The sequence below is a fragment of the Streptopelia decaocto genome (genome assembly GCF_964273445.1).
Source record: "Streptopelia decaocto genome assembly, chromosome: 2".
Taxonomy (NCBI): Eukaryota; Metazoa; Chordata; class Aves; order Columbiformes; family Columbidae; genus Streptopelia; species Streptopelia decaocto.
The window spans coordinates 25,270,580-25,283,243 of NC_138655.1; the positions used below are offsets into that span (position 1 = coordinate 25,270,580).

The 12,664-nt window shown below is 39.7% G+C and overlaps 1 protein-coding gene across 1 annotated transcript in view; it reads right to left on the reverse strand.

Moving 5' to 3' along the window:
• Nucleotides 1-2,964: 2,964 nt before the first annotated feature.
• ESRP1 (epithelial splicing regulatory protein 1) overlaps nt 2,965-12,664 on the reverse strand; it is a gene marked incomplete at both ends in the record, with an annotated part of 31,371 nt that continues 21,671 nt past the window's right edge. The window contains one exon of the mRNA XM_082044966.1: nt 2,965-3,004. Within this exon, the coding sequence (XP_081901092.1) occupies nt 2,965-3,004 (40 nt within the window). The remainder of the gene's footprint in view (nt 3,005-12,664) is intronic.

The window sequence follows — 12,664 nt, forward strand, 5'->3', positions numbered from 1 at the left end:
TCCAGAAGTATAACCAATCACATTTTTGTGGATTTGTGTGTTTTTAAATAAAAGGATAGGTCACTCTGCCAAATACCATACCTTGTTTGGCAGCAGCTTTCTTACTTGGAAGATAGTGAGGGTTGCTTGTGGCCAATTTCAAGAACAAATCAGCTTGCAGTCCTCAGTTCTGTAACATTTATTTTGAACATGCCAGAGAACCTATCCCATTTACAACTTTTAGCCTCACAAATCTCTTTATTTCAGGGTTTCTTTTCCTCCACTCCCCTTGAGTATAATTGCCACGGAAAGATGCTGTGCTCTAACTGAAGTCCAGTCCTAGGGCAGGCAGGGAGAAAGATGCTAAATGCTAAAAGACATCAGTTATTAAGTAAGAGCATGTATAGAATCTGATTTATTTGATAAGAGTGACAGGTGTGGTGCTGGGTTATGGTCAAAGTATACTCACTGTAGTTCAGAGAGACCAAACAAACAACTGTCTCTGCCTGACCCTCCCTTAGACTACATGGTGAGTCTCAGAACAGAGCACAATTCCTTCTCTTAAGCATGTTGTTAAATACCAAGTAGGGTAAGGAGAGCAGGAAGCGCTCTCCTTATATATGACACCAGAGAATTTAACTGCATTTCTCACTTTCTGACTAGGCAGTGTGATCAAAGCTTGGAAGTGTCCACTCCTGTAAGCCATTTAAATTTAAAATACCTGAGTACATATGGAGAGTATATAAGATAAGAATCAAAGACAAAGCATTTAACATCCTGCACTTGTATTTTTACAAAGTTGCAGCATTTTTCCCCTCTGATAATCTATTTTATGTTCCTAATTATTTCTGTGCTGTGTAAAATATGCCTGTTAGAATATGTTAAAGTATACAGAACACAGAACAGTCAAATACATACAAGACAAGAAAACAATGTTTTCATAAATATTTCAAATGCACAATTAGAGGTCTTAAAATACTTTTAAAAAACAACTTGAACTGTGTGCAATATTAGGTAAAAAAAAAAAAAAAAAAAGCTTTTTTGCTGTTTCAAATAATGTAGTAGATCAGACTTTGTAGGTTCAGGCTAAGCTATTTCTGTGTTAAGAGCAGCTTAATACTTTACCAAGAAGAAACCCTGGAGGACTTGTGTGATTCCAGCACCTGTGCTCTCAGTGAAAGGCTTAGTGGTCTGTGTGCACATGCCTGTGAAAACTGCGCATTAACTTTAGGTTAGAGGTCCATCTGCTGATTTCCAGAGTTCTGATCATTTTTCTTGAGCACTGGTAAAACTGGGAATGTAATCAAAATCTCCGTCTAGGCTTGCTGTGTTTGTTCAAAACATCAGAAAGGGTGGAGGAATCTGCATGAAAGAGTTGTGCAGGTCACTGAATGCCACAATAAAAGCGAATTTTAATCTCTTGATTTCCAAGACATCAAACATTTACTAAAGGATCAAAAGCTTTAATTTTCACCTTACACAGACAGCATTCCAATGGCACTTTCTGTTGGCGCTAACAGTGTTTTCCTGAGAGCACACCACTCAATACTACATGACCCTTTAGATTTCATGATGAAGTTTTACCATTGACTCCAACGTGGCAATGCCATTACCATACCTCAGTGCCTGCTCTGCTCACTTCTATCTTCCCTTCTCTGAGCTGACACAGGTACTCACACAGTTAGGCAGTAAACCGGACTGGGTGAACACTGCCTGAAAGATGAACCGTTTTCCCCATGGGTTCTTCCAGTTGGACCAGCTTTTGTGACCTGGGTCACTGCACAGTAGTGTTCACCATGGACAACCAGACACAGGTGGATAGGAAGCAATGTAGCACAGTTTCAGGCAGGATGCTCCTAAGCACCTATGGCCTCAGATTATTAGTTACATGGATGGGGTTTTGCTCTATCAACCCAGCCAAAAAACAGCTGAGACTGTCACTTTTGTTTCTACACATGCTGTGCCTCACTTAGGAGGACTCTTAGAGCAGATAACAGCAAGGTGATGCTGCAGGTAACGATTTTGCCCAGAAGTGGATTATACCATGGTCTAAGTTGTCTTTGTGTCAGAGAAGAGGAGAATGAAAAAAAGTGGGCAACTTTTTGTTATTTTTCAGAGGGGAAGGTGAAGAAAGTAATAGAGGAAAGAAAACAGCATAAAAGAAAACCCATAACTTTTTTGACTATATCTTTTTAAAAGACTGGATATTACAGAAACATTTTTCTTAAATTTATTTCTATATATTCCTTCAAGGTTACTACACATGATAAAGCATATGGTACAGCCATCAACATACTGCTTTTCAGTTCAACTTGCTTTTTTCTGCACAAATGCTTTCTGGGTGACTTCACCCTTTGACTGTTCCTATACAGAAGATCAAGTAAACCAAGCTTGAAAGGCTGAAACAGCCTGATCAGAAAGCTTACAAAAGCAAGAAAATAGCTGCCAGTTATACAAACACAGTCTACTTTGTTGCTGCAATTTTATATCAGCATGAGGTTTAGAAATCAGAGTCTGTAGTTACCTAAGAAAGTAGCTCATTCTGCCTAATCAACACTATAGCCTCATGCATTGCTGAGAGAGTAACATCATCTCCGCACTTTGCTCCTCAGAGAAAAGTAACTTTGAGGAGCTTTCTGGAGGCTCACAATCCTGATGTTAAAGCTTGAGCTGGCATGCATTTGGAACCCTGGGAAGTATGCAAAGCAGTAGCCCATAACAAGGCTGGAGTAGTCAAAATCCTTAAATGATGGCTTTAACAGCCAACATCTTACAAATTGCAGTGTGACATTATGGACACAGCTAAGAGTAGCTATGTTCTTGGGGCTGCAAATGAAAAATTATGTGGAGTATCATGGCTGTCTGAAGCAAAAACTTATGATACCACCAAACCTATCTCCTGTGGTTCATTATCCTTACCTTCTCTAAGGAAGTCTAACTGCTAGGGCCATTAAATGCAAATCCATTCTTTGGACACTGTCCTGGTCAGATCATTTGCATGTACAAGTCCATCCTCTGCTGCTTACTACAAACACAAGTTAAGATAGAAGCAATCAGAAGTCAAACTAGTGCAGAAGAAAGAACCAGCAGCTGGCTATGCTACCTTAACCTTCCTTAAAGCCCTGGGTAGATATCAAAATTCAGGCCACATAATTAGACATTTGTAATGCTCCCGTCACCATAGCATCAAGAGCAATTCAACAACAGAAACTATACAGGGACAATCAGCCTCCCCTAACAGCTCAGTTCATGTGCACACACAGTATCTCATTGAAGACAACTGTCTCCAGACTCTTGCAGTCACAACTGACCGGTCACAAGAGAGTGGCCCTGGAGATCAGAGACAGACACACCTCCTATACAGCCAGAGCCACACGTACTCTCAAAGTCTCTGAAGGAAAAGTTATCAAGTTCACTACTAGGTAGATCCACATGGGTCATTTGCCCCTGGAGCTATCCTAATATTGGGAGATGGCATTGGCTTCTCCTACTTAATGCACAATTTTAAGATGGAAGTTTTTTTTAAAAAAAAAAAAAAAAACAAGAGGCAAATAACCTCTCTCAAAGCCCATATTTCTTGTTCAAAGCCACCTTGATCATTTTGCTTATCTTCTGAGCATGGCTTCAAGCACCTACCATTCCTACACTATTCTTCAGGCCTAGGATTGCCTCCCCAAACAACACTAGAAAGGTAGTTCCCAGATCGCCTCCAATTCTGTTCTCCAAACTCAAGGCTATAAAAATACCATGGGAAGGTTTCTGCTGGGGACTATCAGTGTTTCCTTTGCTTGCTTACACCTGTGTTTAAATCTTTAGCTAAAGTGATATTAATGAAGACTAAGTATAGCCCAAAGGCCACTGTCCCAAGATGCCCAAGAACTCTTCCTTCCCCACAAGTCCTACAGTGTTAACCTATATTAATTCTCTCTAAATTAAAGCTCAGTTTCTTGAGTTCCTCTGCAGCTTCTAAGTCCAGTGAGTGCATTTTCCTCCAAGCATATATTCTCACCACTGTTTTCAGTCTTGCCCTTCCCCAGTCCCCACTATTTGCAAAGCCCCATGTCATCTTCATACAGCACAGTATGGAAACAGGTAGCTCAGTCACAGCAGATGACACGCAAATCCAGCAGACAAGCCATTCCTGGACACAACATACAGATGTTTATGGTTTCCCTTCCGACAAAAGTATTCAAGGGTTTTCACTAAGCAAATGCATTTGACTGAGGTCTAACACTACTACTTCCACAGTGAGCAGCTATTCATGTCTAGGAGAGCTGTTTTTTCCATAGGAACTGCTTATAATGCATGCTCATCCCTACAATATTGTGCTCCTGGATACCTTTGTGAATAATTCTTCACTGGTGGCTCTACTAGATAGCAGAGATGGTCTAATGCCAAAGATGACACTTGATGACACTTGATGACACTTGCAATCATTTATATAAATTTTGAGCTTATTGTCAAGAAAACAACTATGGAAAGTTAAGATTTTATGCTGTAGAGTAGCATATTCATACAAATTTATCACAATACAACACTTCCCACTAATGGTTACCTGCATGCCTTTTCCATAATGTTAATTATCTTATTAATCTCTAACAAAATATTACCACACTCAATATGCTTACGTACTACTCAACTTCTCAAACATAAGATCCAGAGGTCATCTTATGACATTAAGGAGGCTGAAAATAAGTCTTCCCTCCTAGTTCACCATTCAGCTTTGGAGCTTATTGCCATCACAGGCTGTCTACAATCCTGAAGTTTTAAATGTAGCTAAAGAGTAGGGAGATGAATCCATGGCAAATATGCCCATCCACAGTTTGGATGCAAGTTCCAGGTCAGTGCTCTCCATTAGCTACCTGCCAAATCCATCTCAGGAAGGAGCTCTTCACACCTGCCAGCAATACTGGCAAAGTAGTATTTGCTTTTACTTACTTAAATTTCATGGACTCTTTAGACACAGCATCTTTTGTGGTCAGTGGCAACTGCCACAGGTTAAAAGTTAGTGCCACAAAGGGACATGCTTGTCTTGCTTTAAAACAATACTAATGCCACAATAATTAAGATAATTTATTCAGGAATAATAAAAATAGTCTTCTTTAACACCCAAAATGTTCATAGTTTGTAGATGTTAGAAGCTTTGCTATTTGCCAGGTCTTCCATAGTCTTATTTAAATTGCCTCAAAACTGTAGCTAGTTAATAGATCCTTTTTTTTTTGGCAGTTCCAGCAAATATTTTCTTTTTGTTAAAATGTCAGGTAATCCATGAGAGTTTCCAGATGCTGCTAGACACACATAAATATAACATTTAATAATAAAAAACATACCACACAAAAATCAAACCTTTACTCTTTGTTTCATGGAACAACATGAACCTCCCAGACTATTTGCAACTGCATAGCTTTGTGGAAATTTTCATCAACATTAATCCTTTTGGCCAGCTAGCTGAAGCTACCAAAAGGGGTAATTTTTTGCGTCTAAGAAAACAGAACACCATAAGAGAGCTTAAGCTATAGAATAGTTGACATTTTTCTGGAATCCTTATGAAAAATATCCCATTACTTCCACAACTCACAGGAAGAATAAGGAAAGACACTTTTCCCCCCTGTTTTCTTAGCAGAGTTGATTCTTATTGGGTATGAGAGTGCGGAGAAGGGCAGCAAAAGTGCTTCCCCTTCAGTCATCTTCTCCCTGCACCCCTCTGTTTTATTATTAATATTATTACTTCTACAGGTTGCTTATCTGTTTTAAGGAAGTCAGATATATCTGTTTAAAACTCCAGGTCTTCAGGCTAATCCTGCTGACTTTGCACTGAGATGCTACAAGCACTTGCTAATTCATAACACCACCTTGGAGATAAAGGTAACAGGCAACTCCAGCAACAGCTTAGGCCAAGTGCGGGTGCTACCTGCTCCAGTTCCCCGATACAAGATCACATATGGATGGCCCCCAGTCTTCGCTGTGTTCCCCCAAAGTGAGGGGTGACAACCTGCCCTAGGAACAGCAATGAATGACCTAGAGTGGTCACATGGCCAGATGGAAAAGCCAGGGAGGGACACAAGACAAATAGCTGTTCCAGCCTATCTTTTCTAGTTAAACAAACCCCAGGAAAAAATACTTGCATGTTATACACAAGGTCAGAGACGATTTATATAATGATGCAGTGCAAGACCTTAACTCTTTTTATGTCAGTCTAGTTCTTGAAATCAAACATGATATGAAACATTTCCCAATGCAAACTTTTTTTCCTTATGAATTGATCCTTCTTGGATCTAATCAACAGCCAGCTTGGATCTTTTTTTCCAATCAGTATTTCTAAGATTGTGGTATTCTCTAAAGACTCTCAAAATAAAATACAATTAAGTTTCAAAAATCAGTTTTGGATGCAATAACAAGTTTTCACCTGTTCCAAACGTTGATGTTGGCATTTAAACAGCATTTATGCACCTCAAGGGATTCCAAACATTCATCACTAAAATATTATGCAGAAACATCGAGGATCACCATCTCTCTTGTATGATTTCCTAATATTTTTTGCCTTATACATTTGCTTAGCAGATAGTAACATCCAGAAGGAAGCTGTGGTTTATATTGAGTGGGTGTGTGTTGGGAGCAGTCAGCATACATAACCAAGCAGGTTTTCAGGTCTCTGCCAGGCATCCTGCAGGTCAGTCCAGAGAACCACAGACATACCCAGCACTATTTGCACGTAGGAACAGATACATGCATAGACACTGTCCCAATAGGGATTTACAACTACCTTTTGGGCTGGCAGAAGTTGCGGGTATAAGGCGCACGTATGCACAAGCTTGTGGCATGATGCCTATAGTGTTCATTGCTGGAAAGCAGCCCAAAAGCAGAAAGAAATGCAGCTTCAGTATAACAGTCTTTTTAGAAGTGGTTCATACAAAGTTCAAGAGAGGCAAAGCTAGTAAATTTTGTGGTATAATTACTGAAGTTGAAAGTTTTAACATGGTATTTTGTTCACAAAAACCAACAAGACATGCTATTACCGAAAGTATTTACATAACCAGAATAATTTTCCTTTTCCAAGACTGGAATGTTTATCCATATTTAAAGAAAGAAAGGCCATATAACTTGACAAATAGCAGAAATATGAGCATTAAATCATCATGTCATTTGTTAAACAGAAACATTTAGATCGCTGTCCCTGCTGTTTAATAACGAACAAATATCACAGACTGCATTCTCAACATGGAAGGTTTTCTGGTTTTGTTTTGTTGTTTTTTGTTTCTATTTTTGTTTTGTTTTGTTTGGGTTTTTTTTGGTGTTTTTGTTGTTTTGGTTGTGTTTTTTTTTTTTTTAAATGAAGTAAGTTTTCAGCTTTAAGGAGCCTTATTCCAAGATCAGTCCAACTCCACCCTTGGAAACACCAAAAGCTCCTTTGGTAGAGATCCCATCCCCGTGTTTAACCAACCTGCTGCCTACCTGATACATATCTAAGCAGTCTGCCTACTGCAAGCAGCTGCCCATCTGTGTAAATTAATGGTAGCACAACAACAACAAGCAATGGGAACAGAGTCAGAAGACTGCAATGGGCTGCCCTGCATAGTGTTGGAACTTGAAACACATCACTGTAGAGAGCTGCTGCTCAGTAGAGAGAAGCATCCAGCAACATATCTTTGTGCCTCTAATAACCTGAGATCACCTGCCCATCACTGCAAATGTTTAAAAAAGCCACCTGCATGGATGACACACATGCCTTGAGGCACAACAGGAGGATCTTCTTTCCCATCACTGATCTGTGCTGTAAATAAGCAAAAGGAAAAACTATACTCAAACTCATCACTGGAACTAGCTTGCACAATACTGTAGTACTGTACTAATCCAAATATTTTACTTGATAGCAGAGGAAAAGTCAGAAGGTGACAGTAAGAGCTGCTAACTGAACATCAATTCATTCAGTACATTAAGCAAACAAAAGGAATTGGGATCTGTAAGCAGAACAACCTCCACCAGCATCTACAGTGGCATTTTCTATGTTGGGTTGAATAAGTCTTGGGTACTGCTACCAGCAGTGTTTTAACAGGCATATCAACTCTGAAGAAAGGTGAGTGTTTGGTTTGTTTGTTTGTTTTAATTTAAATTGGTTTACTATCCCGGTACCCAGGTACCTATTGATCAGAGCATTACCATTCTACCGCTTTTCAGACACCATGGCAGCTTTACTAATTAAAACCTACAACTGAAGAGATAATGACAGCCTATGGAGGCATGCAACAATTAAGTCTTCCTTGCTAATGCACTCCTCCTCCAATGAAATACAGTAGCAGTTGAAAGCATCCTTGCTGTTCTAATCCTTAGCAAGATCCTTTCACTTTGAAAAGTGAATCATTAAGGCTTCCCAGTAAAACATTCACTCAGGTGACAAGTTTGTGCCATTAACTAAAGAGTTGAGGTTATTTTGACAAATCCATGATGGAGACTGGCTCACCTTAAGCAAGGATAGATAAATGAAGAGTCCTAAATTCTGCCACTTGATATAAACATGTGAACCCCATTTACTGGACAGCAACTAAAAGTCACCAGTATGCTTCTATGCTCAGTGAGGCCATTCACTGCAGAGGTGATTTCATGAAATCCAAGCTAACAAACTTATAAAAATAAAGAAAAAGCGTACTGCAGTCTAAGAGCTGTGGTCCAGAGTGTTGCTATGATGCTATGAGTACAAGTAAACTGATGAAGAGATTTTGTTTCTGGCTGCTGCTGTTCTCCATCTGTGAGAGATCTCCCAGGCTAAATACACATATGGTTGTTTCCTAACCCAGTTCTGCCAAGTGATGGTGGTAAACCAGACACGAAAATATGCAAATAAAGCTCTGGCAGCAGCTCTGAATGATATCACTCTTAATCTGGCCCACTTGTTCCTAGTTTTGCCAGTTTAAACTGGTTATAATGTAACTGTGCTTCACTATGCATCTGATCAATGATCAAGGTTAGAAAAAAAGCCTCATTTGTTCTCCATAATGGTCATTGTGGAGGATCTGATCCATCATGAAGAACAAATGAGGCTTTTTTCTAACCTGGGTCATTTTGGTTTTATACATGCACACTTTTAATATATGTATGCCTACATATAGGTTTAATATGTATATTGCATATGTATATTATGTATGTATATATATTAAAAAAACCTTCAGATTGATTAGTGTATAGATGAGAAAAAAACATACTTAATCCATAGCAGGAAGAAGCAGAAGCACAGAGATGAGAACAATAACAAATTACCTGATATTTCCTTGAGCAGCGAGTGTCAGTATTGTACCTTTAACTAACACACAAAAAGACCTATTAATTCAAGGAACCTCAAAGGAAAGACCTGTACATAGAATCATTTAGGTTCAAAAAGACTTTTAAGATCATAGAGTCCAACTGTTAACATAACACTGCTAAGACCACCTCTAAACCACGTCCCAAAGAACCTCTTCTACACGACTTTTAAACACCTCCAGGGATGGTGACTCAACTGCATCCCTGGACAGCCTGTTCCAACGCCTGACAATCCTTTCAGTGAAGAAATTTTTTCCAATATCCAATCTAAACTTCCCCTGGTGCAACTTGAGGCCATTTCCTCTTGTCTTATCACTTGTTACCTGGGAGACCAACACCCTCTATGCTACAACCTCCTTTCAGGTAGTTGTAGACAGCGATAAGGTCTCCCCTCAGCCTCCTTTTCTCCAGGCTAAACAGCCCCAGTTACCTCAGCTGCTCCTCATCAGACTTGTGCTCTAGGCCACTCACCAGCTTTGTCACCCTCTTCTGCACTCTCTCCAACACCTCAATGCCCTTCTTGAGGGGCCCAAAAGTGAACCAGTTCCAAATACAGAGGGATGATCACTTCTCTAGTCCTGCTGGCCACACTATTCCTGATACAAGCCAGGATGCTGTTGGCCTTTTGGCCACCTGGGCACATATTCAGCCACCTGTCAACCAACACCCCCAGGTCCTTTTCCACCAGGCAGGTTTCCAGCCACTCTTCCCCAAGCCTGTAGTGCTGCCTGGGGTTGTTGTGACCCAAGCGCAGGACCCAGCACTTGCCCTTGTTGAACCTCATGCAATTGGCCTCAGCCCATTGATCCAGCTGGTCTGTAGAGCCTTCCTGCCCTCCAGCAGATCAACACTCCCACCCAACTTGGTGTGGTCTGCAACTTACTGAGGGTGCATTCAATTAGGTGTTGGAACAGGCTGCCCAGGGAAGTGGTGGAGTCGCCATCCCTGGAGGTGTATAAGAGTCATTTAGATGAGGTTTGTAGGGACATGGTCTAGTGCTAGAGTTAGGTTAGATTATAGTTGGACTCGATGATCCTGAGGGTCTCTTCCAACTGAAATGATTCTATGATTCTAATCCCCTCATCCAGATCATTGATAAAGATATTAACCAGAACCGGCCCCAACACTGAGCCCTGGGGAACACCACTCATGAACAGCCACCAGCTGGATTTGATTCCATTCTCCACAACTCTTTGGGCCCAGACATCCAGCCAGTTCTTCACTCAGTGAAGAGCATGGCCATCCAGGCCATAAGCAGCCAGTTTCTCCAGGAAAATGTTGATATAACAGCCAATAACCCAACTTAGCCACCAGTAGTCTAGCACAGCTTGAATACAGCAAACACATTGGAAAAGTCCCATGGTCACAAGCAGCACCAATAGGTCAAGACAAATCCTACTTCAAAGATGCAAACAAACAAGTTCACCTGCCCACCTTAGCTCAATAGCACAAGAGTTTACCACAGGACATGAGAACACTCTTCCAGTTATTTTGAGTTCAAGGACTTCCTGAGCCAGATGCGGTTTCTATGTATTCACTAACTTACAATGAATTTCCTGCACTTGAATTTATCCAGTTTGTTTGAACCCACAGTTTTCAGCTTCCACATCATTTTTCAGCTAGAAGTCCCACCAGCACACTACCCACTGACTAAGAAGCTCCTCTTTCAACTTCACTATTTAAAATATTGTTGAAAAAGGAACAAAGGTTTGGTGTGTTCCTACAATTAAACATTTTGACAAACTTTTGAGCTTTTAAGGACATTGCTATAAAGTGATCAAAATGGCATTAGAACTGGAAAAATACAGTAAGATTTAACTTTGTTTTAAAACTACATATCCTGTAGCAGTAATTTTCAAGTTTGTGTATGGTAAAAGTTTCTATCGGACATGTTAGCAATTGCCAAGTAGCACAGTTATTCATTACTTTCAGTGTACATATATACAGCAACTAGCATACCCATTTATCCAGGATTAGATAAGGAACTCCTCCCTCCCATGAATCCTATTGTTCTATTTCTCAAAAGCCTGGGACTAGGCAGAGATCGAAACCACTGATTTTCTGTCAGAACATGTTGTCAGATATGATTACAAGATGAACAGAGATATCAAAGAATGACAGATCCCAAATAACTTGCTCTCCTTCCTTTTCATTAGGAGTTCACTAAAGCTATTTTAATAGCATAGAAGGCATCCATTTCTTTACACAATTGGGTTTCATCACTAAAGCCATAAGAACATTAAGACAAGTCCAAGAGTTTCAGGGATTTCTGATAGAGACTGAAGACCAAAGCAATGACTCCCCACCCCCCATCTAGGTTGATTACTGCACAGAGAATGGAACTGGCCATTATAAAGCAACTTGACCTTGCAAAACACAAGTGGTAGAACCTTTTGGCAGCAGGTCAAAGAAACTTTCCTTATTTCCATAAGCATTCACTAGCAAGATTTATGAACCATTGTCTGATCATTAGCCACCAGCTCTGTATTACTTTTTCATGTACACGCATTTAAATGCACCACTTAGTACAGAGGATACCCCATTCTTTCCTGCTGTACATACTTAACATTTTTCAAATTAAGTTTCAGAATCTGAAAAGTCCATTTAAGAGAGTTCTGATCGCTATGTGTAAGGGACTCAACTACTTACTGCATCCTTTACAAAGCATAGGAACTTGCCTGAAATGCAAGAAAGCCTTCTTGTTTGTTTATTTGGAAAAAAAACCAAATGTCAGCTACAAAGGATCACTACTTCTATTAAAGTATATACAATTTGTGTGTAGATCCAACATCTACTCTGGATAGAAAAGCAATATCCAAACACCAGATCTCACAAAATAGAAATAAGCCAAGTTGAATCCAGAAATTTTACCTTTTTTTTTTTTTAAAAGGAAGGTACTTTTAATGGGCACAGGAACTACATATGTATGGCTTCTTAAGAAAGATACACAACTGTCAGATGAGAACATAAAAAGGATATTTTGGGGTTTAGGATTGATCAGTCTGTAACCAAGCAGCCAGTGATGGGTCTCATGTGGGAACTCATTCAGTGAGAGGTCTCTGTAGGGCCTGACACTCAGCTTGCAGTGGCCAGTCTACTATTACTTTAAGTACAACATGTCAAAGTCACTACAAACTATTGTTGCCACTGTGTTCTCATGACACATAGAACTATTGTTGAGAAACTTGTTTTATGTTGCCAGTGCAAGTTTGGAATTTTATTTTTCTTGATCTTACATTAAAGAGTCTGAGTTTGGTAACATATCATAACCATAAGACACATTGAAGACATTACAGAAATTAACTCATAAGTGAAGAAAACATTTTAATTAAAAAAAAAAAACAAAAAACAAAACCAATACAATAGGCAGTTCACAGATATACTAGTTCAG